Source organism: Silurus meridionalis, chromosome 6 (genome assembly GCF_014805685.1).
Source record: "Silurus meridionalis isolate SWU-2019-XX chromosome 6, ASM1480568v1, whole genome shotgun sequence".
NCBI lineage: Eukaryota > Metazoa > Chordata > Actinopteri > Siluriformes > Siluridae > Silurus > Silurus meridionalis.
This window is the reverse complement of record NC_060889.1, coordinates 15,311,021-15,335,730: the sequence shown is the minus strand read 5'-3', so window position 1 is coordinate 15,335,730 and position 24,710 is coordinate 15,311,021. Positions and strand designations below refer to the sequence as shown.

The following is a 24,710-nucleotide window of genomic DNA, read 5'->3' as shown; positions in this document are numbered from 1 at the left end:
TAAACTGTAACTTTATTCAGAAAAAAATAAAATAGAAAATAATAATAATCCACCAGTAGCACCATTCACTCAGGTGCTGCCTGATATATGTACATACAAACACAATTCAATTATTCTAGGTAGACTTTAATGAGCATGTTTTAGGCAGCTTTGATTCTCTAACTGCCAATTTGCATAATGTACATTTGTGAGCACAGGTGTGGTACATGTAGTGACACATCATCCCTTCAGGAGATTATTGCTTTATCCATTAGCTCTACAAGTGTCTGCATGTGACTGTAAACTATTGAGTATCAAATTATAGATGCAGTACATCATTAAAATGTTGTAAATATGACACAAAGGTAAAGGGGCTACAACAATAAAAAATAATGATTGGTCGAAAACAATTTGATTCTGGAAAGCGGTTGGTCCTAAGCAGCCATAAAAGCTTAACAATCAATGCCTTACAACAACTTTGTCAACATATTAACAGAAACCTTATAAAGCAGCTAAAACAAAGGCAGACTTGGAAACAAATCCGTGCAATTTAAGTCCTTAAATTCTTTAAACAGTCCTTTGGTGTGGAAAAACTTTTCACAGTAAAGTTAATTCTTCCAGACAACTCTCCCAGGTTTGTAAGTTCTCAAGTTATTGAGGCATTGGTTTTGTCCCTTTAATTGAAGTGACAACTTCAGTCAGAGTGATGTCATATCCTGTATCTCCAGCAGCATGGCATCCTGCTCAGTTCTTAACTGGTCTCTTGTAAGAAGTCGACCCACTAACTCAGAGCTGAGGTCTACACACACACACACACACACACACACACACACACACACACACACACACACACAAACAAGAAAAACACATAATAGAGGTTATTTTAAATGTGAAATGGGATGTTCAAATAGCACAATTTTGGCCATATAGTGTCCATGTCAAATAAAAAAAAAGTAATGAAGTGAAAATGATGTTTATATTGGATTATTTTAAAAAGAAATATGAAAGCCATATATATATATATATATATATATATATATATATATATATATATATATATATATATATATATATATATATATATATATATATATATATATAATCATGCTGAATAAATAAACTGATATGAACACCATTTTTGAGAAAGTGTTACTGGTTCTTCAAGAAGCAATGATGACTTGTTTATTAGCCAAAATACCACCGTTATTTTAAATATACGATACCAGAGTTAGCAAAAACGGCAAAGATTAGCAAAACCTCAAAATGCTGCACAACATTATAGGTTTTTAATTTGGGACAAACATTTAATACTGTTTCAGATTTAAAAAATAATCTTACTATGAATGTCTTTGCTTAGTGAGGTCTTAAGTGCATTCAGCTCCTTTATACTGAAATTCTGCAGGTCGCTGCGATTATAATGAGTTCTCTCTTTAACTGCATCACTGGGAGGTTTGGTCTATGATAGAACAGTCAAGCAGATTAGTATTTTTTTTTTAAACAGACACAGATGTAAATGATTGCATAACCTGATCTTAGACTTAGAAAATAAGAATTAAAGAGATCTTGATGCACGGTTACCTGTTTTTGCTCCAACCTTAGCTTGTGTTTTAGCATGCTAAGGGCAGCCTTGACCTCTTTCTTAAATCCACCAGATTTGGCTTTACTGCTGGATGCAGTGCTGGAATGCTGCTGTGGCTGCTGCATCTGCTTCCCAGAATGTTTATTCAACTGTAAACAGTAAAATACCATGCCACAAAAGGATACTTATAAATAAAAAATAAACAATAATAATAATAATATTTTTTTTTTTACATTTCAAAGTCTTCAGTGCAACAGATTAAATAAAGATTAAATGTCATTTGAAACCTCTTTTTTTTCCTTGTCTTCCTCCTCTTCATCCTCACTCTCACTGTTGTTGATGAAGCAGAGCTGCAGGTTCATATGACTCTGAAGTCTAAAATAACCAGGAAAAACCCACTAATATTCAAATATTACAGCTAAGTAAGAAATGGAAAAGAATTGATCTGGAAAGTACCGTGATGTTAGGGCTGTCAGGCGACTATCATCCACATCCTCACAGCTGTCTTGATGTCTGGTGAGGTTATATAACTCTGGCCAACTTTCTGTCCATTGAGCCATATCCTTAAATATACAAAACAACAAAGGTGCCACTTTAACTGTTTCATATTAGTTTCAATATAAGCAATTTCTATACAACACAATAATGTAGAAGTATTTTTGCTATATTTTAAAACTCTTTAAAATCTAGGGTACCATTTCTCTTGTGTTTAAATGTTCATCAAAAACTCTAGGCAATAATGAAATTATGTCTGTATCATTACAATGGCAGTCTTCTATTAGGAAGAGTCTAAAAGTGTTAATTTGAATATCTGTGGGTGGGATGAATGACAGTACAAACTCCCTTGTCAATTTAAGTCATGCCAGTCAATTGTATGCATCGGTGAGCACATGTATGTGGAAAAGGGGAAGTTAGTGATGCTCTCTAAGTGTGGTTAACTGCTCTGTGATGCAGCAAGAACAATATGTGATAGCTGGCTTGAGATTTCTTCAAGTTAAAAACTGGTATGTGATGGGAGAGATGGGTACTTTGTGGCAACCTAGTCAGATAAATAAGTAATTGCAAAAATCGCAGCTTGGCGATCTGATGCCAATTTTTATGTGATTTTGTCGAATAATAAATTGTTCGATATCACACTAGTCAATTTTCTTACCGCTTAGATGTTATCTGTTTGTTTTTTACATTTATTTTACATTTATTTTGCCTTTGACTAAAATTCCTTGACTAAAAAGGTGAAGCTGGATGTAGCAGAGCTGAAGATGCTGAGATTTTCAATGGGAGTGACAAGGATGGACAGGATTAGAAATTAGTTTATTAAAGAGGAACAGTGCATGAAGGACTCTGTGGAGACAAGGCGAGGAAGGATTGAGACGGTTTGGACATGTGCAGAGGAGGGACATGGGGTACATCGGTAGGAGATTGCTGAGGATGGAGCCGCCAGGAAAGAGGAAAAGAGGAAGACCAAGGAGGAGGTTTATGGATGTGGTGAGAGAAGACATGCAGGTAGTTGGGTTGAAAGAGGCAGATGTAGAGGACAGGGGGGTATGGAGACGGATGATCCGCTGTGGCGACCCCCAATGGGAGCAGCCAAAGAAGAAGCAGCAGCAGATTTGAATGCTTTTTCCATATGAAATATTTGATTTCATCCATGCTTTTAATGGTAAATTGCAGGTACTTTGATAGTAAACTACAAATTTAATACTACAAATAGTGTATGATGAAAAGTTACACCACAATATGATTATTTTGTTTACCATACTGCCAAACACTAATTTTAGTTGACCATTTCACACACTTATTACATATGTGTACACCTTCGCATATAGTGTGAGCCATTACACTTTTCCATGCATTTTGTAACTCTGACCTTGTTCTTTTCTCTTCGTTCTTCCTCTTGCTTCTCAAGTTGGGCAATACGTAAACTTAATGCCTCCCAGTGCATGATTGGGAGTCCAAGGTCATCATCAGAGGAGCCTTCTTGCCACAGCAAGGCTGCTCCTTCAGCATCATCCTCCGTCTCATCGCTCTCCTTTTCCTCTCCCTTTTCCCTCTCTCGCTCCTTCTCTCCTTCCATCATCCCTGGAATACTTTAGTGATACATTTTCCAAAGTGCTTAGTCTTTCAGACACATGTGGACACATTAAATTCTGCTTAAGCAATGAGATGTGAAACTAACATAAAAAAGTCAATATTTGGATTGAAAAAAAGTTTGAGAAGCATGACAAAAAACTGAAAGAAAGACACAGTCAACACTTGAATTTCTAATGGGAATAACTTCTTTAAAATAGCATCCAAATTAAGAAACAATTCTACTATCAAATACTTGAAACCTGTAAGCAGTTTTCTAGTTTTTATTACAGCAAAGCTAAACAGGCCCAAGTTAATAGTAGGTGAGGTTCGGCCACGTAGACTGCTGAAGTTCTGTCCATTTGGGTTTTAAAGTTCTGTGTATTTTAAAACAAGCTGCCAGGTTTATTCTCCTACCTGTATGGCTGTGGGAAACTTTATCGCAGGAATGAAGTAGCTCTGTGCTTGCAAAACAGTCGCTAAAAAAGGCCTAAGTTCCCATAGTTTCCCCCGAAGTTAGATGTCTCCTCCTTGTAGGTCCCGTTACTCCCCGTCTTCATTCGCCTTTTTTTTTTTTTTACATTTCTTTCAGCCTGCGTTGTTTCTTCCTTGTAGATCTGAAACCCCAATCCTAAGTCTATGTAGTGGGGGAAAAAAGCAGATAAATTCCCCGTGTGTGACTTTAATAACGCCAGAAAAAGTAGTAGTTTGCTCACGACCGCCTCAAATCTTGAGGAATTTCGCAACGTTTTGTTACAGAGAGGGGAGGAGAAAAAAGCCGAGCAGAACCACCAGGTGTCCGATTTCACCCATTCACACACCATTCAACTTCTACAGCATTAAACCCCCACTTCAGATATTCACCTGGACTCCAGACACTGAATATCACATGCCTCTGTCTCTTTTTTTTTTAATTCAATGCTGATAATTTGTATCCCAGGAAAACTAATGGAAACTGAAGCTTAATACATGGGCAGAAACAACGAGTCTGGACATGCCTCATTTGCGACAAAACAGCACTGGGAGCGTCCTGATTTTTTTGTTTTTGTTTGGGTGACTTCTTACAGTGAATCCTAACAGTGTATGTAGACCACATCTGAGTGCACATAGCGATATGAGAGTCAAATGAATCCCCAGCCGCTGCTTCTGCAGTTCACCTGAACATGGAGGTCTGTGGGAAAGTGAAGTGTATCAGTAAACATACAGGGTATAGCAAAACATCCATTTATCTTCACTTGTTTACTAGAAACCAGTAACAAATCCAATCTAATGGGTAATCAAAACTAATAAAATCAATAGTCAATAAAAACTCTAAAACTCTAAATCTGCTCTTCCCAAACCACAAAGTCCTTTTTTTGTGGTGCATCAGCAATTATTGTTAGTAATGTATTGTAACATTGAATTGTGCACAGCTGCAATCTAAGGCTGAGGATAGAGAAATCTGGACTGACCTTTGCTACTGAAAGCCCCTAACAAAGATTTTCTTGGAATCCAAACAATGCATGTTTTTTAAATTCTGGTTACACACTTCATTATCGTTTGTCAATAACCAGACAATAGTTATATAGAATAATCCTAAACTATTTATGTTTCTTATTTGCATCTACATGCATATAAAATTCTCTTTGGTTACACTTTAAATGCTCAGATCCTGCAATCTGGCCACTCATTCAAGCTTTGTTGCAAAAATAAAAAATTAAAATGAAAGCAGAAGTTAAATGTTAAAGTATAAAACTAAAACAATTTCCCTAATTGTGTGAGGTAGGCCATGTTTTTTTTTTTTCTAAGTACTCATTTTCATATCTTTTATGTATTTGGCTCATAATTTCATTATCTATCTATCTATCTATCTATCTATCTATCTATCTATCTATCTATCTATCTATCTATCTATCTATCCAACCACCTGTCAATCTATCTATCTATCTATCTATCTATCTATCTATCTATCTATCTATCTATCTGTCTGTCTGTCTGTCTGTCTGTCTGTCTGTCTGTCTGTCTATCTATCTATCTATCTATCTATCTATCTATCTATCTATCTATCTATCTATCTATCTATCTATCTATCTATCTATCTATCTATCTTACTTGCTTGAAATATACAATGTAAGAACTTTTATTTTGAAATACTGTGTCGTGATCGGACCGGAAGTCATCGCTAAGTCACCTGACTCGTGCAGATGACTATTGACAGACTCAGACGTAGGAAGAATTTTGGGTAACTAATATAAAGTTGCTTTTGTTTGGTCTGTACGGAAAATGGCTTCTTTTATCTTCTGTGGTCCGAAATTGGCAACATGTATGCTGGTGTTGAGCATGTGGGGAGTCATTATGCTGGTAAGAATCTGATCTTTGTTTTAATGAGCTGTAGCTTTGATACTTTTGACTGCGTTCCGAGTATAAAATAAACTGGTTCTCCAAACATCCACAGTTTATGAGTATGTGAAGTGAGAGTTTGACTTGTTTTTATTAGAATCTACTGTACAGGCATTATTAAAGTAAACGTGGTGTATTAAATGGTTTATATGGGCATTACACTAAAACACAACACTTTCAAAAGAGTAAACACACAATAAACGCTTTGGTAAAAGGATAGAGATATAAGACATATATATTCTCCTGCAAAATCCATAATGTTCTCTGACAAGATGATTTGGAGGAATGTCAGTGTAAATTCTGAGTTCCTCTTCCCTCTGGGTTCCTCTTTTAGGCAATGCTGGGGATTTTCTTCAGTGTTCATTCAGCTGGACTTATTGAGGACGTGCCTTTAAAGGAGGAAGACTACCATCAGATGTGAGTTCAGTTTATGTATTCAGAAATAAGTTATATGTATCCTCCATCAGATTCCAAAAAGCAGTGCTTCAGGGGCATCCTCTGCTGCTTATAGAGAACTTGTGCTGATACTGGTTTGATTGTAAAAGGTTGAAATTTGGAGTAGCATCTAAAAAGACCCTATGCTCAGTATGAAAGCTGATGCTGTAGAGATTTCTCCTCAATTTGGTGCCAAATAAATCAAATCAAGTCTAGAAGCTTTTATTGTCATTTCAACGATATATATCTGAAGCAGTACATGGTGAAATGTAACAATGTTCCTCCAGAACCCTGCTGCTACATTAAACAACAATCATAGAAAAAAAATTATTCTTTACAGTCATTGAGGTGTTTGTTATATGAAGCAGCAAGTGAATAGTGAGTTCTCGAAGTTGATGTGTTGGATGTAAGAAACCTGGGCAAGTGTTTTTTAAGGATCTGAATGACTTCAACAAGGGCCAAGTTGTGACTAGACAACTTATTAAGGTTAAGGTTTTAAGCACCTTCAAAACAGCAGGTCTTGTGAGTTGTTTCTGGACCACTTTTGCTAGGTCCACCCAGCAGATGCCCAGTGAACCGGCGACAGGCTCATGGGCACCCAACGCTCACTGATGCATGTAAGGAGTGTAGACGATGACATACAAGAGCCATACATAAAACTGCTGGAAAAGTTGAAGTTGTCGCAAGGGTAATCTACAGAACGTGTTTTAAAATAGTTGAAGTGTAGTAGCCATGGATGCTTCTTGTTTAATGCCATCTAACAAATATTAGGTATATCAGACCAAGATGTACCATCATAGTTATTGATTAGTGATGAGTTTATTTTCCATTGTTCCTGAATGATTCCACCCACAAAATCCAAAACATACACCACATTAACATGCAGATTTCTACAGAAACAAAGCTATTACATAAAGATCAGGGATCTTGGTGGTTATTTTATAAGAACTATGGCTATGGCACAACACATGCCACATATGAAATACCTTTTCACTTCACTGATGTAAGATATTATGTGGCACACGGTTTACTGGCTGGATGTTATTTTTAAAAGCGTTATTTTTTGTTTAATTATAAATGAGAGTAAACTGGTCCTAAATAATACTAAACATGTGCTTTGGTGTTTTTCTTTGCAGTCAGGACGTGTACGCTGTCTACAATAATGTTGGCTACAACTGCTTCATTGCTGCAGGAATCTACGTGGTGATCGGCCTGGTGTCTTTTGTTCAAGTCCGACTAAACAAGCGTAATGATTATCTTGTGCGTTAGCGCCATCTGGTGGCTGGATAAATCCAACTCCTTGAAAGTCATTTAACTGTATATTAAAGAAGAAAAATGTTTGATTTTTAATTTGTAAAAAGCCAACATTTCCACTTTGTACAGCATTCTCAGGTTTATATCTTAAATAAGATCAGTGTGGGATTATTATTTATGGAAGGAGGATTGTTGTATTTAGTTCATTCTTTACATTTTCTCACCAGGTGTATTGTAGACCAAATGCTTTAAGACTTTTAACAATAAACATGTGCCACTGTCAGGCTAAAAGTAAACTGGATTTGAAATAGCAAACAATAGTATCACATTTGAATAATGTTTATATTTACACATAAAACACATCAGAAATGACTTGAGTTACATTTTGTATAGACTTTTAAATATTTGTGACAGTGAATTACAGAAATAAAATAAGTTTTCTGTATTTCCTAAAACTTTTGTGATTACATGCATTAATAATTTCCAGTTCATTGACCGATTGTAAAATCAGTACAACATAAGCATATAGCACCGTTTCAAGTCTGTCTATATGGTAATGCTGTTCTCTATATTGCTTGGGCACAAGTAGTGATATGGTGGTTGAAATCCCTTAGTCTTCTTTTGAATTTCCTCCTCAATGTCCTTGAGATCTTGCTTGAAGTTGTCTAAGATGTTTTGGGCTGCTGGCTCAGTGAAGTACTGTTCCTTATATTGTGCTAGAGGTATCTGAACATGTTGGATAGAACAGAGGGTAGAAATAAGTAAACAAAAATTTTTTAGGAAAAAAAAAAGAGGAGAAAATATCATTCTCTATATATAACTTATAATACTGAAAGAAGTAAGTAAGTAATGATAAGAAATATTTTGGAATGATTCCATTATTGAATCCAGTGTTCTATAAAGCTACATGCAACATCCTGTGCTTTATTTCTGCATTTTATTTTGACATGTTCTTTAAACAGAAGGAGCAGGAGCACTTGAAGTGTTTCATGGAAGTGTTGACTCACTGCGTCTGGCTGAGGTCTTCCTAAATGCCATGTGATCGCCATCTCCATACATGACTGGCTTATATCTGGGAGTGTGTTCATGACCAAGTCCATTGTGACACTGTCCTTGTCTGTGGGTGGAGGTTGGCGCATGGTGCAAGGTGTATTGGGCACCCACGAACAAAAGTCAAACTAGAGTACAGAAGGAACAAATACACAGTATTAATCTGAACAAGAGTAAAACACTGAAGAGGGTGTTGTTAAAAGGGACCCACTGGCTAAAATGTAAAACTGATGAACAGTACTACATGATGATAATTGCCTACTTGCTTGCTGCAGCAGTAGAGGTAGAGCTAAAGCTTTCTTCATTTAAATATTCTGAGACATTTCTACTGCTTTGGGTGGCTTCCCTAACTGCCACCTACACCACAAGTGTTTCGACTGTTTTTAATAACACTATTACACTTAAGTCTTGCATTTACTTGATAATGCAGTAACGATAACACATTGTGTTTTAGAGCTGAACGAATCTGGATTCACACGGTTAAATAACTTGAACCTTTATATGACTTGGGATTCAGGAATCATCTTTTTTTACTCGGATCACTTGAGTCCTCGGTTATCTTGCTACTAACAACAACATATATAAATACAAATTGTAAATTACACAATTTAGATTTTGTTAGCAGGAAACTAACAAGTATTTGACATGTTCAGGGAACTTCCTGCATGGTCAGAAACACACGCGACACAGTTTCATGTGTCCTGGCTGATCCACCTGAACCATGGGATTCAGCGGATCCTCCAGACTCGTATCGCAGAGCAAAACAGCTGGATCCGAGGGATTTGAGTGGGATGATTCGGTGAATTCTAAGGATTCGGCAAGTTCCTTCTAGTGAAATTCCATAGCAAAAGCAGGCAGAATCCCTACTCGGATCCATTCAATGAGTGATTCAGAAGGATTGAATCCGTAAACGAATTCGAATTTCTCATCTCTATTGTGTTTGAATACAATCAATTTAAAGTTGTCATTTTGCTAATATAGTAATAATTATACGTAGCACTCAGCATTAAATGTTAGGTTTATGGTGAAAGAAGAATACAACAGTGATACATCACTTACCTGACCATTGTTGGTTGCTGCATGTTGTGCAGTGCTGGTGAAGATGACCACACTCAAAAGTGTGATCAGCTCCTGCTTTTTCTTTAGTTCATTAGGCAGCCCTGAAACAAATCAATTTTAAAAAGAGCATATTAATTCTGATGTTTAAGTATAAGGTTCATCACAGTTGCTGCATATAATGCAATACTGCATTTAAGATCATTAATTAATACATAAGTAGGCCAGACCCATAAGATCTGAGCAGCACAGTTATTGCCAAGACACCAATATTACATATATTTGTTCAGGCAACTAACCAAAGTGAGGGACATTTTCAAAGCCTTCTTGAACCACTTCCTTAATCCATGCCTGCAGTTCTGAATCCTGCACTACTTCACTGTCGTTTTCATAATATAGAGACACTATGCTGGAGACAAACCTGTAAATAAAAAGGAGAGATGTGAATACTTCTTGCATCTCCAGAAGTTGGATAAATATAATGTTAGTGCCTGATGATGGCAGGAAACAGTAGCTCAACAGCACTACATCATGCTTGGACTCTTACTTCTCGATCGCATCCCAGAGCATAAGGCTGTGCTCTCTGTAGAAGTATTTATTGAGTTTAGTGACGCCCCGGTCTACGAAGTCGTAGCAGGGTTGAAGAGAGCGGTAGGTCAGGAGTTTATACTCTCTCTGAGCGAGCACCAGCAGCCCGTCACCACCTGTGGATGCCACCTGCAGGAAAAGCACGGTCGCTTATCTATGGCTGATCCAATTGGGGTCCAAAATATGTTGAACAAATATGTTGCACCAAATACAAAATCAAGATACAAAGAAAATGTGTAGAGCACGATGAGCACATACAAGGTGGTATCAAAAAGTTTCGAGACTAGCTTTGTTTCCAAGAAAGTACTTTATCACACTATCACCTTCAAAATAGTCCCCTTGCACAGCAATACAGTGCTCCCAGCGTTCCTGACACTTCTGGAATGTGTCCTGGAAGTCTTCTTTTCAAAGTGTGTCAAGCACCTTCTGCTAATCACACTGGATCTCCACAATGTCAAAACACAAAATATCAGCTGGATCTTCATCTTTATTTGTGGCACATGTGGTCAGAATAGCTTCAGTTGCACAGCTTCCAATGGACCCTGTGACTGTGCGTGCAGTCTTGTGCTGCCATCTATTGGCATGCTAGAAAACTAGTTGAAACTTTTTGATTCAGCCTCAGATAAAACACAGGATATGCACAAACAAAGCCAAGTATATATATATATATATATATATATATATATATATATATATATATATATATATATATATATATATATATATATATATATATATATATAGCTGAAGCTCACCCTTTTGAAGACGCCATTTTTAGAGATAAGCTGTGTGCGTCCACGGCAGTTTATCTCCAGAGTGTACTTAAAATGAGGAGTGAGTAACTGTAAAGACAGAGGGGAAAAGAGGGAGAAGTTTATCCATATACTTAACATTTTGTAGATTTAGAAAAAAGTTCATCCATACTTTCATGCTCACCTTGTATATAGGGTGGACTGAAGGAAGGTGACGCAGTGTGGCCACACAGAACACCTCCACTATAAGATGGGTTCGCAGGAGGTGTGATAGTATTTCGAACATCTGAAATTCAGCATGACGGACCCACATTTTTGCCAATAACCAAGCCAGAGGTGGATCATTTGGGAGAAATATGGGCGTGTCCTTTGTAGGATTCTGTACAAGCTGAGAAAAAGAAAAAAAAAAGAATGAGCGTTTTCATTAGCTTTAAGTTGCCTCTGGTTAACAGATTTGGGAAAAAAATACCTGTATGGCAATGGGAATAAGGCCGTTGTCTGGATGTTCATACAATAAACACAAAGGAGCATTCCCAGGGAGTCCATCCATTATTGCATAGTCAACAAGGTATATATTTCCAGCCTTCAGCGAAAGAAAAAAAAAAAGAGAGAATCTTAAAAGATTTTAAGATATTAGGACAGAGAGGTCCAGAATATTTTTCTGGTAAAATTTATTACAGCAAGTTTTTGTGCTAAACCCAAACTAATCATCCTGATGAAATCATTACACGCATGTATGCAAACAGGGCTGTTTCCAAGATATAAAAAACTTTTGGGGCTTTTAATGACTTTTCTTCTATGCATGATTTTAAGAATTTATAAGAATAAAAAAAAATATGAGGGATGCTTAATTATTGATGCAAATCAGAGCCTTGTCATTCGCTACCTATTATTTAGTCTCTGAACAGAATAATAAGCTCCATAAAACACACAAAGGACTGACTACAAAGCAAAATAACAGAGTGCACAAAATCTTTCATTAATGCAGTGTAGACACCAAGCCTGGTTCACATTAGTGAGTGGTTCAATTATGGAGTCACCAATTCCTTTCCTCTTTTTGTAATCTTCTGTACACAAATAGTTTCTGTTTTATACTGAAGTTCAAACAACCAAGCAACTTTGTAATGAACAAATATAGATGATTGCAAATATTAAAAATGAAAGCTTGAGCAACACATAATTCTGCAACCAATTAAACACAAAAATCCATTCAATAGTGACTTCAATCAGTGCCTCAGTTCATATGATCTGATCATTAACCCCTTTAGTGTTAATATCTGTGTTTCTGGTGCCCTGTGATGAACTGGTGGATTAAGGATTACCAGGTTAAAGTGGTTACTAAAGATAAACATGAATATTTGAATGGTGTATAGCATCACACAGAAATAATGCACAATACCGAACCTTGAGCTCTTTATCAAGGGTGGTTTTAGAGCTTAAGAAGGCCTGCACCATGTCGCCAGACACAGGGAAGTTGGAGGGCAGTGTCCTGCACCTCTGGATCATCCTTGGATTTGACCCATTCAGAAACTGATGGCCAAAGAACCAGTCCTCCTTCCAGTGTTCCATAGTGTATTCTAACATTCATAACACATTTGCTTTCAGTTAGTTAGTAGTATTATGCTTGAGTGCTACACAAGTTTCAAATAAATGTTTTTATTTACAGTTAGGTTTTATTATGGCTACTGTAACTTAATTGAAAAAGAGTTCAAATAAAGGACGATATTTAGCATAAAAAGGGTCTCATAACAGCTGTAAAGTTACACTTATAATCTCATGATTATACAAATGCTTTGTAATTTTTTTTTTGCAAAAATAAGGAAATCACTTGATAGTAATGGGATGAAAAAGTTGATCACAGTTACTATACCAGCAATGGGACTCCGTAATTTCCAAAATATTTGCTTAAAATCATCCAGATCCTTCCATGACCTTCCAAACCAGATGGCCAGCTTCTTTAGTGACAGCTCTATAAGCCTGAGGGTAAAAAAAATAAAACATATGTACAAATGTGTTCAAGTGTTTTTTTTCAGATTGATAAAGCATTTTGGTTAAGGTTTAAGATTTAATGAATACATTTTTTAATGAAATAAAATTAGAATAACAAGCTGCTCACGCATATTGAAGTGATCTTTCGAAGTCACAGCGCTTCTCATTGGCAAAACGAACATCCTGGGGTAGGTCTGCCTCTGATTTGGCATCTATACATTTTGGAATTCCTGTAGCCCAGGCTTGCCATCTGACAAAATAAATGAATGCTCATGAACGTGTTTAAAACTCAACAATTGAACATTATGATAAACATTTTTTAACACACAGTTTTGTGTAAGTTATTGCAGAATCAACTGAACATCAACATTTTTCACAGATTTCTTGAACATAATGGCAAGTAATGCATTCAAGTGAACAAACTTCTTCAGCAATTTAAAAACAATACAATAGCAAATATTGTCTGTTCTTCAGAGAGAACTGAAGGTGCAGTAATGTACCAGTTTCTTTTTTTTATTCCTTTTACTTTATTTCCACTGTTCCTGATGTTTCAAATAATAAATAATAAAATTATTCCTTTTGTGCTTACATTTTGCCTCACCCTCAAATACAAGCAGACCCATGCACATGACAGCAGGCATTTGTTGTTTCTCATCATAAGTATTTGTAGAGTGGTTCACAGGTTTCATCACAGTAAATATTAAACACGCTTAAAAATGTTGGAGATGGTAAGTAAAATTCATACTTAACCATTGCTAGAATGCAAACCCATCTAGACCGGTATCATCACATAATAATAATAATAACGTTTGTCAATTACACAATGTTAGTGAGTGAGAGAGAGAGAGAGAGAGAGAGAGAGAGAGAGAGAGAGAGAGAGAGTCTCATTTAGGCATTCTTTAGATAATATTGTGCCAGGACATTTCTCTCTGCAGGAGTAATACATTTAGTTAGATTAGATTTGGAGTAGAACAGTATATGGATTGGTGGTAATGCTCATTGTGCATTTTTTTTATTAACTTTTAATTATTTGTGTGCCTTTTAAATTTACAATACATTATGTGCTCTTTAAATTATGAAGAACAGGTATTATATATTATTAATTACATTTTCTATCTATCAAACTATCAAACACCTAGTGCTGGAATATAAATACCGGAAGGTTTTCTGTCTCTCCTGCAGCTGTGCCTTTCTATGAGCCAGCTCCTGGGGCAGGATCTCATCACACAGCCTCCTAGCTGTAAAAGAAACATAGAGAAAATGCCGTCCTTAGGAGCATGAATTAGGACGAGATTAAAACTTCTTCCTGGGGCAGATGTTAAGACTGACCTTTGCCATCACGGACTTCTACTTTTATATTCTCCACTAGCCAGCAGTAACAGGGGAAGGTCTGTGTGACTTCACCTCCTGGTGGGGTGACTTTCACATAATCGCAAAACCAGTTATCTTCCACAAAGTATTTCTGCTTCTCCAAGCGTACCAGGAGAACACGACCCAGGGAAACTGAGCTCCGGACTATGTATTCATCAACCTGTAGAAGAATTAAAAAAATGGAACAAATACAATGTATTTACAATAACAATAACATGTATACTGAGTCACAGTAACAACTATTAAGGAAGCCATTATTATGATACAGGTTAACAAGACAAATGCCTTTTTAGTGTCCAAAATGGTAGGAGTTTAAAGCCCAAGACTCCTCCACCTCTGCTATAAAGACGTTTTTATTGTTCATTCAGATGCCTGGTTTGCATAGTTGTTATGTAACTCTTAATATAAGCAGTACAGTACATTTCAGGCCGCAACAATGTCACTTACAGTGTCTCTATACAGATCCAGGCCTGGTTTGTCCAGCAGCGTCCTCTCACTCTCGCCGTTCTCCCCCACCAGAGTAAGATACACATAGTTACTAGTACCTGAGTACTCTAAGTTGCCTGTAGCCACGATCACTTTGTACTCCATCTGCACACAAAATTCACATCAAAATATTCACACACAGACTAGGGGTGTAACAGTACACATATTCATACTGAAATTATTTGGTACAGGGCTTTCGGGTCGATATGGAGGGGCCACAGTGAAACATTTTAAGTGGTTTTCAGCTGTAAGCACAACAACCAAAACAAATGCTACATGCAACTGACATTTATTGCACATAACTTATAAACCTCAAGGATGAAGATTAACAAACTGCAGAGCCACTATCAGATCATAATCATATCTACTGTAACATAGATGATGAAGGCCAAGATAAGGATTTCTAAACTGAACAAACTCATCAAACTAAATATAAAATGGAATAGGGCTGCAGCTATCAATTATTTTAGTAATCGATTATTCTACCAATTATTCCATTGATTAATCGGGTAACTGGGTAATATACAAAGAAAAATAAGACACGTCTCTTGAAATGAACAAGTAATTTGTTGCCTTTTCAGAAAATTTTAAATTTTTATTGCTGAAAGTACAATGTGTAAAAACTAAATCCATTTAATGCATTTAATTGCCATATTACATCAAAAGCACCAGGTCATGGCTGGTTTATGGTGAAATGATGTTCTTAACATTTCCGCATTATAGCCCCAACCATGCTCACTAAAACATTTGAAATAAGCATTTAAAGATTGTACTATTGTATTTTCTAACCCATCTAGTAAGTCAACTATAGAAATAATAAGGATTGAAATCATTTTAACATAAAAATCGTGATGCTAAAATGTATTAAGGATAAAAGTCAAAACAATTAGTGAACATTTTCACAACTCCACTTTCAAAAGGAAATAATGAATTTCCTGATCTAGTGCATATGTGTCAAACTCAAGGCCCGCGGGATGATTTTATATAGCTCTATTATTATTGTTATCAATGGCCCAGCGATATGAAGCGCTGATAACACAAACTACAGATCCTATAATGCAGCGCTTCAGCTGCCTTACCGAACGCTAGACTACCTGGGAACATTCCTGCGTCAATCAAGTGGAGCTTCTGTTGATGTATTTAACCCTATTGTAAAGTTATTGAAGCCCCTCACAATGGCGAAGAGAAAAGTTGATTCTGAAAACAGAGCCTTTCAAAACCAATGTGATTCTGAGTACCGTATTTTCCGGACTATAAGCTGCTACTTTTTTCCCCACGCTTTGAACCCCGCGGCTTAAACAATGAAGCGGCTAATTTATGTTTTTTTACTGTTTTACAAGAAAAAACTGAGCCCCATAACATTAGACCAATAAAATTGCAGAACGGGTTCAGGTGAACCAATGAAACTCTTTATATTAAATCAGATGTGCTCCCACTGAATCAGGCCGCACCACATCATAAATATGAATGAGGTTCCTCTGATGTTTGACCTGCCGCTGACTCGGACTGTCAACAGGAAATGCGAATCATTCGTCATCCTGAAAACAACCGGGCATAAAAAAAACGCACTTCACCTGTGTTCTGAGCTGCACGGCATCGGGAGAAAAGATTCACAGATGGTGATTTTTAAAAGCACGACGATGCCAAAAGATAAACTCCAGAGAAAAATTGTTGTGAAAGGAAGGAGGAAGACAGTGAACAATGACTTTCTTAGTAGGCTACTGTTTAGATACAAGCCGTGTAACAGGCACTGTCTTTCGTTAAAGCCTGTGTAAAGTTCATTAGTTTTAATGTAGAAACCTGTCTATAAGCCTGCTTATTTATGTTCAAAATAAAAATCTTTGTCAAATTCAGTGTGTGCGGCTTATATTTGGGTGCGCTTAATAATCCGGAAATTACGGTATATGTTTACTGACACTGGCGGTAAACTCGTGTGTTTTATTTGTGGAGCGAATGTGGCTGTAATTAGGCAATTGAATCTATGACGGAACTATGAGACAAAACATCAGGATAAGATGAAAAACTTGAATGCAGAGCAGAAGATACAGAAAGTAGAAGAGTTAAAGAAGAATATGACATTTCAGCAGACGTTTTTCACCAGAGCAAAATCACAAAGTGAAGCTGGTGTGAAAACAGAGGAGAAATCAGAGTCACATCAGCAGGTTATTTACTGAGGGAGAGTTTCTGAAGAGCTGTGTGATGAAGCTGTGAGAGGTCTGGTGTTTGACTGAAGATATTTTTATGGAGAGCAATATATTTTAGGCAATTTAAAGTTTTTTTTTTTTAATGGCATAAGAGCAAAGAAATCTAATTGTTTTGATTTGTTGTTATTTTAACGTTTATTTAAAAGCACAATTTTATTTTATTTTTTCAGGGTATTTTTTCGCAGCATGTTCATATATCTAACTTGTATAATTTTGACAGAATATATATTTTTATGGAGAGCAAAATATTTTAAGTTATTTAAAGTTTAAGTTGATTTATTCTGGAATATTATTTCTGTCTTTTTTAAAAATTCATATTTATGTTAAAAAAAACATTTAGTTTTAGTGGGATTGACACCCCTGGTCTAGTGGTTAGGATACGGCGCTCTCACCGCTGCGGCCCAGGTTTGATTCCTGGTCATGGAACCAACCCCAGCCATTAGGGTTGCACAAGCCAGTGCATTCTTAGTGCAGTTCCAAGCCCGGATAAATGGGGAGGGTTGTGTTAGGAAGGGCACCAGCGTAAAAACATGTGCCAAATCGAACATGCGGATCATGAATACGGATGATCTCAGCACTGAACTCAGCAACACTGCGTGTTTATTAGAAATAGCCGTTAAAGACCTTGAAGTGCGACTTGAACTGTTAAATCACGATGTACATTTCCATTTAGTTAATATGAGCTACAGTTCTCCATCTACACATGCAAAACATATCCATGTGATTATACATGGTTCTTACAGGCAGAAATATGGGTTTGTGCCCCAAGACAAATTGAAGTTTCACTGTTTAAACATAGAAAAGTTTGTAATGGATATTTACCTTAGAAGGATTGTTAGTGAAGTCCTATGCTTTACTTTATCCTGTCCGCAGCTTCCTTCCGCTGTTTTTGCGCAATTTGTACGGTATTTTTAGGTTTATCTCAGTGCACTGTTTACAGCTGACTTCTGTAAATCGTGTCTTCCAACAGACTCAGAGGTCTCTTTTTTCCTCAGCCTCTTCTCTTTTTCTCTCTCTTTTTATCAGGCTCATTTCAGTCCTCCCCTTTCTCTCTGCATAGCTACGCCCAACACCTAAGTCAATGCATTTCATCATTCCATGAATGTTATCAGCACATCTACAATAGAAAAACCCCCCTTACACTACCCCACATTATAAACAGTCTCTAATTTGTAAAAAACGTTCTTTTTTTAAACTTGCTTTCTGGCTCAAGGAAGTAGATTGTAACAAGTTCCACACTGCATTTTTATAAGGCCTATGCAAACAATTCTTTTTTTCTTTTTTTTTCTTTTTAAACAAGCAAAGACACACAGCATCCATTATCTTACAGACTCCCATACACTTCATATCTGACCATGACCTTCATATGTGCTTGTTCTCTCTAATTTGCTGCTATAGCATAGTAACTCCTATTCTTCTGGGAAGGCTACATTTCCATTATATTGATATATATATTATATCCATTGAAGATGTTGATACAGTATAAACAAGTTTAATGGCCAGGTATCCACAAACCTTTGGCCAAATAAAGTACAGCACCAGTAGGGAAATCATGTCCTCTATTTGGTAGTTTCATTTGCAATTTACATTTGCATTGTACAAAGAGAACCCAGTAGAAAGTCAGATTTCAGTCATTTCCACAGGACCTGTTAGGGGACTGAGACACTTATAATACTTCATCCATGGGGCTTAGAGCCTTTACATCTGCAACATCAAGAGCATTGTGATAAGAAACTTGACCAAGCAGGACAGGCAGGCTCTCCAGAGAATACTTAGCTCAGCTGAATTCATCAGCACTGGGCACTCCGACAGTCTGTAGTCTTTCTATAGCAAGAAATGCTAATTAAGACAGGAAAGGTAATGAAGGACCCTAGCCATTAAAGAAAAGGATTCTACTCTTTGTTTTGGTCAAAAACACTCCCTAAAAGCCTACACAGAATGAGAATGAGGAGGAGCATGCATTTTCAGCCCTCAACCAAAAGAGCACCAAGGACTTGTTTTTTTGCATTCATGCATATATTGCACAACACCCACTACCTTCATCTGTTTGAATTTAAATTTACATTTGGCAGATACTCTTATCTAGAGCAGAAAGTGCTTTGTAATTTTTGTCAGTTGCCCAAGTTGTGGGTCTTCTACCTTTTAATCTTCAGTTTGATAAATGCCTTCAGGTAGGTGGGGGATGGCCAGATTCTGGCTTTGTTGTCTAAAATAGTCTAATAATGTTTCAAATCACAAGTGAAGACCTGCCAAGACCAAGCTGTAGTAGCCATGTGTTACAATGACATGGGATTAAACCAGCACTGAAGTGGCCTCAGTAGAGAGTTGTCTCTTAATCATCCTTATTTTATATAGGAGAATTTTACATGACCATGCAAGGCCAGCAACATGAGCAAACAATGATAGTGGTCCAGAAACGTACCCTGATCTACTCACCTTTTGAGTATGGTACAGCACACACAAGGATACAACAAACACAGGCAAATGAAAGAGAGTAAATGCAGAACAAGATAAGGATTAAATACAACAAATAATTACCAGTGAAATTGAAATAGGTGCACATTCATGTGAGGTTCAGTGGCTGATGGGAAATGTAGTCTATGTCCATAATCCTCACATGTTGTTTTATAGTATGATCTTGATGTGTCCAATAGATAAAACAGATTTATTTTACTTCTTGATTACAATAATTCTCATAATGTAGTATCAGCAATTCAGCTATACTGTGAAACATGTATATTAAGTCATATAATGAATAGCACACAAGGCTAAAACATGACACAGATCATGTGGTTTAAATATAAGCAACAAACAATCCCCATAATTTCATAAATGTTTGTGCAACAATACACTTTTTAGAGAGCTCTATAGGTATGACTACTACTTTTACAATAATTATAGTTTTAAATTAAAATATATGTAATTGGTGTCAAAGGACTAAAACTACTATTGATACACACAGAAACGTCTAAACCCATTTTAAAGTGTATTGTTGCACAACCTTTGAAAATGTGAGTATCAGAGATCTGTGGGTATTTTTGAATATGTAAACATACTTTGTTCTTCTTCTTGCCTCTTGTTCTAATAAGAGAGTCTATTTTTGCATCATGTCATGCATTTGCTTGTGTTGATTGAACCATGAGATCATAGTTAATATTAAACACAAGAGATGACTTGCACTTGCTGTTCACAGGTAGTGTTCTGAAAAGCAACATAATGTTAGTGCAGCTCTGTCATTGCACTATTTGCCTATTATTGAGGTTTAATGAATGAATGAATGAATAAATGAACGAGGATGGGTAAAATGAGCTGTAGGTTCAGTGTGACATTTTACGTTTCACTACTATTTTCCAAAAGTGAGCTGTTTCATCAGAGCATCTTTATTTGTGTCACACAGTGTTCTTTTCACTACTGTGATGCTGGAGCAAACCTTTTCAGGGTAGATCAAAACCATTTCAAGTAACAAACTGTCTGTTAATAGTGTAACCAGAAATATGCACTTAGGTGTGCGTGCAAACAAAGAGGTGCCAAAAGTGGAACACACCCATATAAGTGCATAAGTAGAACAAGATTTATTAAAATTCAGAACTAGTACTAGATAATATTTATGTTTTTGCAATGTGGTAAAATTCAAATTAATGTAGTCTAATGAAGTCTTAATGCTGTGAAGAAAATCCTCTTTTCTAAACTCACTCAAATTAAAAGTCTAAATTAGAGGAGTTCCCCTTTCCCCTTCTAGATTTTTATAAACCATTAATGAGATGAAATATTTAAACAAAATATCATTCATTATAAAGGGAAATCCCCAGATCTGAAATACAATTCTAAAGTGCTTTGTACAAATTCTTCTATTGCTTTGCTAATCTCTACATCCAAATTCATTAAAATTAATGCTTAAATCGCAACAATATGCTGGTAAATGTTTAAAGAATAAAAGACAGTCTGAATTTTTTTGTTTAATTACAAAATTATAAGTTGCTTAAAGATTTTTTGTCAGGCATGGCCTTGGTGCTCTTTTGGCTGAGGGCTGAAAATGCATGCTTCTCCTCATTCTCATTCTGTGTTGGCTTTTAGGGAGTGTTCCTGACCAAAACAAAGAGAAGAATCCATTTCTTTAATGGCTAGGGTCCTTCATTATCTTTCCTGTCTTAATTAGCATTTCTTGCTATAGAAAGACTACAGACTGTCAGAGTGCCCAGTGCTGATGCATTCAGCTGAGCTAAGTATTCTCTGTAGAGCCTGCCTGTCCTGCTTGGTAAAGTTTCTTATCACAATGCTCCTGATGTTGCAGATGCAAAGGCTCTAAGCCCCATGGATGAAGTGTATTATAAGTGTCTCACTCCCCTAACAGGTCCTGTGGAAATGACTGAAATCTGACTTTCTTTGTACAATGCAAATGTATATTGCAAATGAAATTACTGAATAGACACATGATTTCCCTACTGGTACTGTACTTTATTTGGCCAAAGGTTTGTGGATACCTGGCCATTAAACTTGTTTATACTTTATGACCCTTGATCACAGACTTGCAACAAAGCTGAAGCTCAGAATTGTCTAAAATGTCATTTTGTTATATATCATAGCATTATAGTATTCCCTTCATTCAAACTACAGTGCTCACACCTGTTCCATCTTGGAAAAACAAGGTTCATGAAAACACCATCTGCCAAGGATTGGGTGGAAGAACTCGAGTTTCTTGATCTCTACCTTAATGAAACTACTTTTTCACCTGACATACTCACTGGACCTCACTAATGCTCTTGTGGCTTAATGGACAATAATCCCCACAGCTACATTGCAAAATATAATGGAAATGTAGCCTTCCCAGAAGAATAGGAGTTACTATGCTATAGCAGCAAATTAGAGAGAACAAGCACATATGAAGGTCATGGTCAGATATGAAGTGTATGGAAGTCTGTAAGATAATGGATGCTTTGTGTCTTTGCTTGTTTAAAAAAATTAATAAATAAAAATAATTGTTTGCATAGGCCTTATTAAAGTGCAGTGTGGAACCTGTTACAATCTACTTCCTTGAGGTAGAAAGCAAGTTTAAAAAAGAATGTTGTTTACATATTAGAGAATGTGTATAATGTGGGGTAGTTTAAGGGGGGTATTTCACTGTAAATGTGCTGATAACATTCATTATTTCATGGCCCAAGATAATTTGTGCAGACAGAACTACAGCTTATACATACTTGGAAATAATGCACATGTGAAACTTTATGGGAAATATAACTGGGGACAGTAATATTGTATTTATATATATATATAGTTAATATTATAAATGCCGTTTGCCCGAAAAAAAAAGACAAAATAGAACCTTTTGAATTCTGCATATCGCGGTTCATTACTTGTTTGCTTACTTGTATTCACTTAGTTGTCACACTCTTCTACTGCTACTGCTTGTTTTGTCATCTGCTTATTTTGACATTATTTCTGTGTCTCATCCTCGTCAGGTTTCTTTATTTTGTGCCGAGGCATTGACTATATGCAATGCTTTACTTTACGCACGTACTCCATCCATCTCCCTCCCTCTACCCCCACTTACTCTAAAGCCGACTCCAGCTTCGCCTGTCCTCGACCCTACGCAGAATCCCTCTCTCTCCCTTCCTACACTCTTAGGGGGACCTGCACCAGTACCTTTCTTTGCTCCCAGACATCCTCTGAGCTTAGGCCCTGCTTTCCTTGGCTCTTTAGAAAGCCACCTTCCCCTAGGTGCTCCTGTCCTCCCCCACACCAGCAGTTGCCACTTGTACCCAAGGTGAGTTGCTACTCTCCTCCTCTGCCCAAGCAGCTGAGCTAGCAGGACTAGCACACCCTGAAATGCAGCAGCAGGTGTTTGTGCGCTATGACAAAGAGGAGCCTGGAGATGTGGAGATATCTCTGGAAAGTGATTTAGATGACAGCGCTGGAGATGCAGAATGGAGCTGCTAACATGCAAAGTCTCCCTCCACCACCAGGCAGTGCTATGCCTGTGCCAAATGCCTGACTAGGAAATGAAGCCGGCCCTGTTGAAAAATCACTCTCTAACGATATCCCCACATCCATTGGGCATCATCTGATGCCACCCGATTCCAACATCAACCCTTTCCCACGGTCTTGTCAAACAGAGCAGCTGGTTTCACTGGTGCCACCTCTGAACTCTAATGTTGTGCCTATTCCAGTATTCTCTAGTGCAGTGGTCCCCAACCCCCGGGCCATGGACAGGCACCAGTCTGTGGGTCAATTGGTACCGGGCTGCACAGACAGAATAAATAACTTACATTATTTCCGTTTTATTTATTATCTGATTCTAAACGATGTTTTATTTTGGATTTTTACCGGATTCTGTCCGCCACATCTGTCTATGACTTACTCTTGATGCATGTCATGATGCCTCCTCACATGTCTTACCTACAGCCGCTACCTTCTTAAAGGGGCTCCGGCCGCTAACACATAATACATTACTGCTAAATTCAAACCCCCAAGCTAGCAAAATGAACAATAACACAGTGGATTTACGATTATTATTATATTTAGAAAATTCCAGTTTTTATGCCAGTCGTATCATTTTATTTTGTTGTATTTCTCCACCACAGCTTAAAGGCCGGTCCATGGAAATATTGTCCGACATTAAACCGGTCCGTGAAAATATTGTCCGACATTAAACCGGTCCGTGTTGCGGTCGTGAAAAAGGTTGGGGACCACTGCTCTAGTGCACTGGGTAATTCCCTGCCTGCTGGTGCACAGCTTCATAAATAAAGGACATAAAGGACAAAGGAGGCATAGAAGAGATTAAGAACATTGGTGCTGTAGAGAGGAATGAAAGTGTGGTGGGATAGCATCTCTCATTTATCAAAATTTGTTTAAGGATCCAGTTTGCCCTTTAAGACATAAGTACTTATATAAGTACCCATAAGTACTTGACAAGGACAGTGTCTGAGAGTATCAGAAATTATCAGTAATCAGTAATTAAATATATACAGCACATGAAATGACCAGTCTAAAACACTGCTGTTGTGTATGCTGACAGAAGAATAAAGAATTCAAGAAAGATTGAGTCGTGTTAACTTACATTGTCTTTACTCAGAACTGCAACTACTAATACAGCACTACATGAGTCACCACTAGAGGGCAGGTTTAACACAGAATGCTGATACCCAATAATACATACATTACACATTCCTCCCCCTTTAGATTAATCACCCAAGAAACAAGAAATGCACAACTACAAACTCACTGCATAACAATCACAATTAACCCGAACAATGTTGCCAACTACAACACATCACAAATCAAGCCTTTGGGGAGGTTTCCTACATCTCACAGGGTAACATCTCTGCGAACCCTTGTGTGGTTTAGGTGTAATTGGAATCGTCACATCTGGTTTATCATTGTGCGGTTCAGAATCGTTCATGGTAACTGAGGTAAGAGGGGCAGTCTCAAAATCATCATTGACCTGGCCATTTAAATCAGGGACATCGTCAGATAAATCAGGAACAGATAACAGTAAGGATTTTGACTGATGATCCACCAGCTGAT

At 37.1% G+C, this 24,710-nt stretch overlaps 3 protein-coding genes across 3 annotated transcripts; 1 reads left to right on the top strand and 2 right to left on the bottom strand.

Moving 5' to 3' along the window:
• Nucleotides 1–105: 105 nt before the first annotated feature.
• On the bottom strand, nucleotides 106–4,618 carry si:dkey-6n21.12 (schwannomin-interacting protein 1). The gene is made up of 7 exons (XM_046850728.1): nucleotides 4,043–4,618; nucleotides 3,426–3,645; nucleotides 2,015–2,121; nucleotides 1,846–1,933; nucleotides 1,558–1,707; nucleotides 1,318–1,435; nucleotides 106–778 (listed from the first exon to the last, which is right to left on the bottom strand). Exons 2-7 carry the CDS (start codon nucleotides 3,633–3,635, stop codon nucleotides 678–680), a joined length of 774 nt encoding a protein of 257 aa, XP_046706684.1. The 5' UTR covers nucleotides 3,636–3,645; nucleotides 4,043–4,618; the 3' UTR covers nucleotides 106–677.
• A 1,170-nt stretch (nucleotides 4,619–5,788) lies between these two features.
• Nucleotides 5,789–7,989, top strand: LOC124388150 (ribonuclease kappa-A-like). Its single transcript, XM_046852851.1, has 3 exons — nucleotides 5,789–5,965; nucleotides 6,339–6,421; nucleotides 7,576–7,989. Exons 1-3 carry the CDS (start codon nucleotides 5,888–5,890, stop codon nucleotides 7,706–7,708), a joined length of 294 nt encoding a protein of 97 aa, XP_046708807.1. The 5' UTR covers nucleotides 5,789–5,887; the 3' UTR covers nucleotides 7,709–7,989.
• Nucleotides 7,990–8,239: 250 nt separating this feature from the next.
• Nucleotides 8,240–18,148, bottom strand: LOC124388151 (polyunsaturated fatty acid lipoxygenase ALOX12-like). Its single transcript, XM_046852852.1, has 15 exons — nucleotides 18,012–18,148; nucleotides 14,947–15,090; nucleotides 14,458–14,659; nucleotides 14,285–14,366; nucleotides 13,256–13,378; nucleotides 13,010–13,116; nucleotides 12,544–12,716; nucleotides 11,609–11,722; nucleotides 11,324–11,527; nucleotides 11,143–11,229; nucleotides 10,347–10,516; nucleotides 10,099–10,220; nucleotides 9,803–9,903; nucleotides 8,701–8,871; nucleotides 8,240–8,419 (listed from the first exon to the last, which is right to left on the bottom strand). The coding sequence occupies exons 2-15, from the start codon at nucleotides 15,088–15,090 to the stop codon at nucleotides 8,240–8,242; spliced, it is 1,980 nt and encodes a 659-aa protein (XP_046708808.1). The 5' UTR covers nucleotides 18,012–18,148.
• Between the last annotated feature and the right edge of the window lie 6,562 nt (nucleotides 18,149–24,710).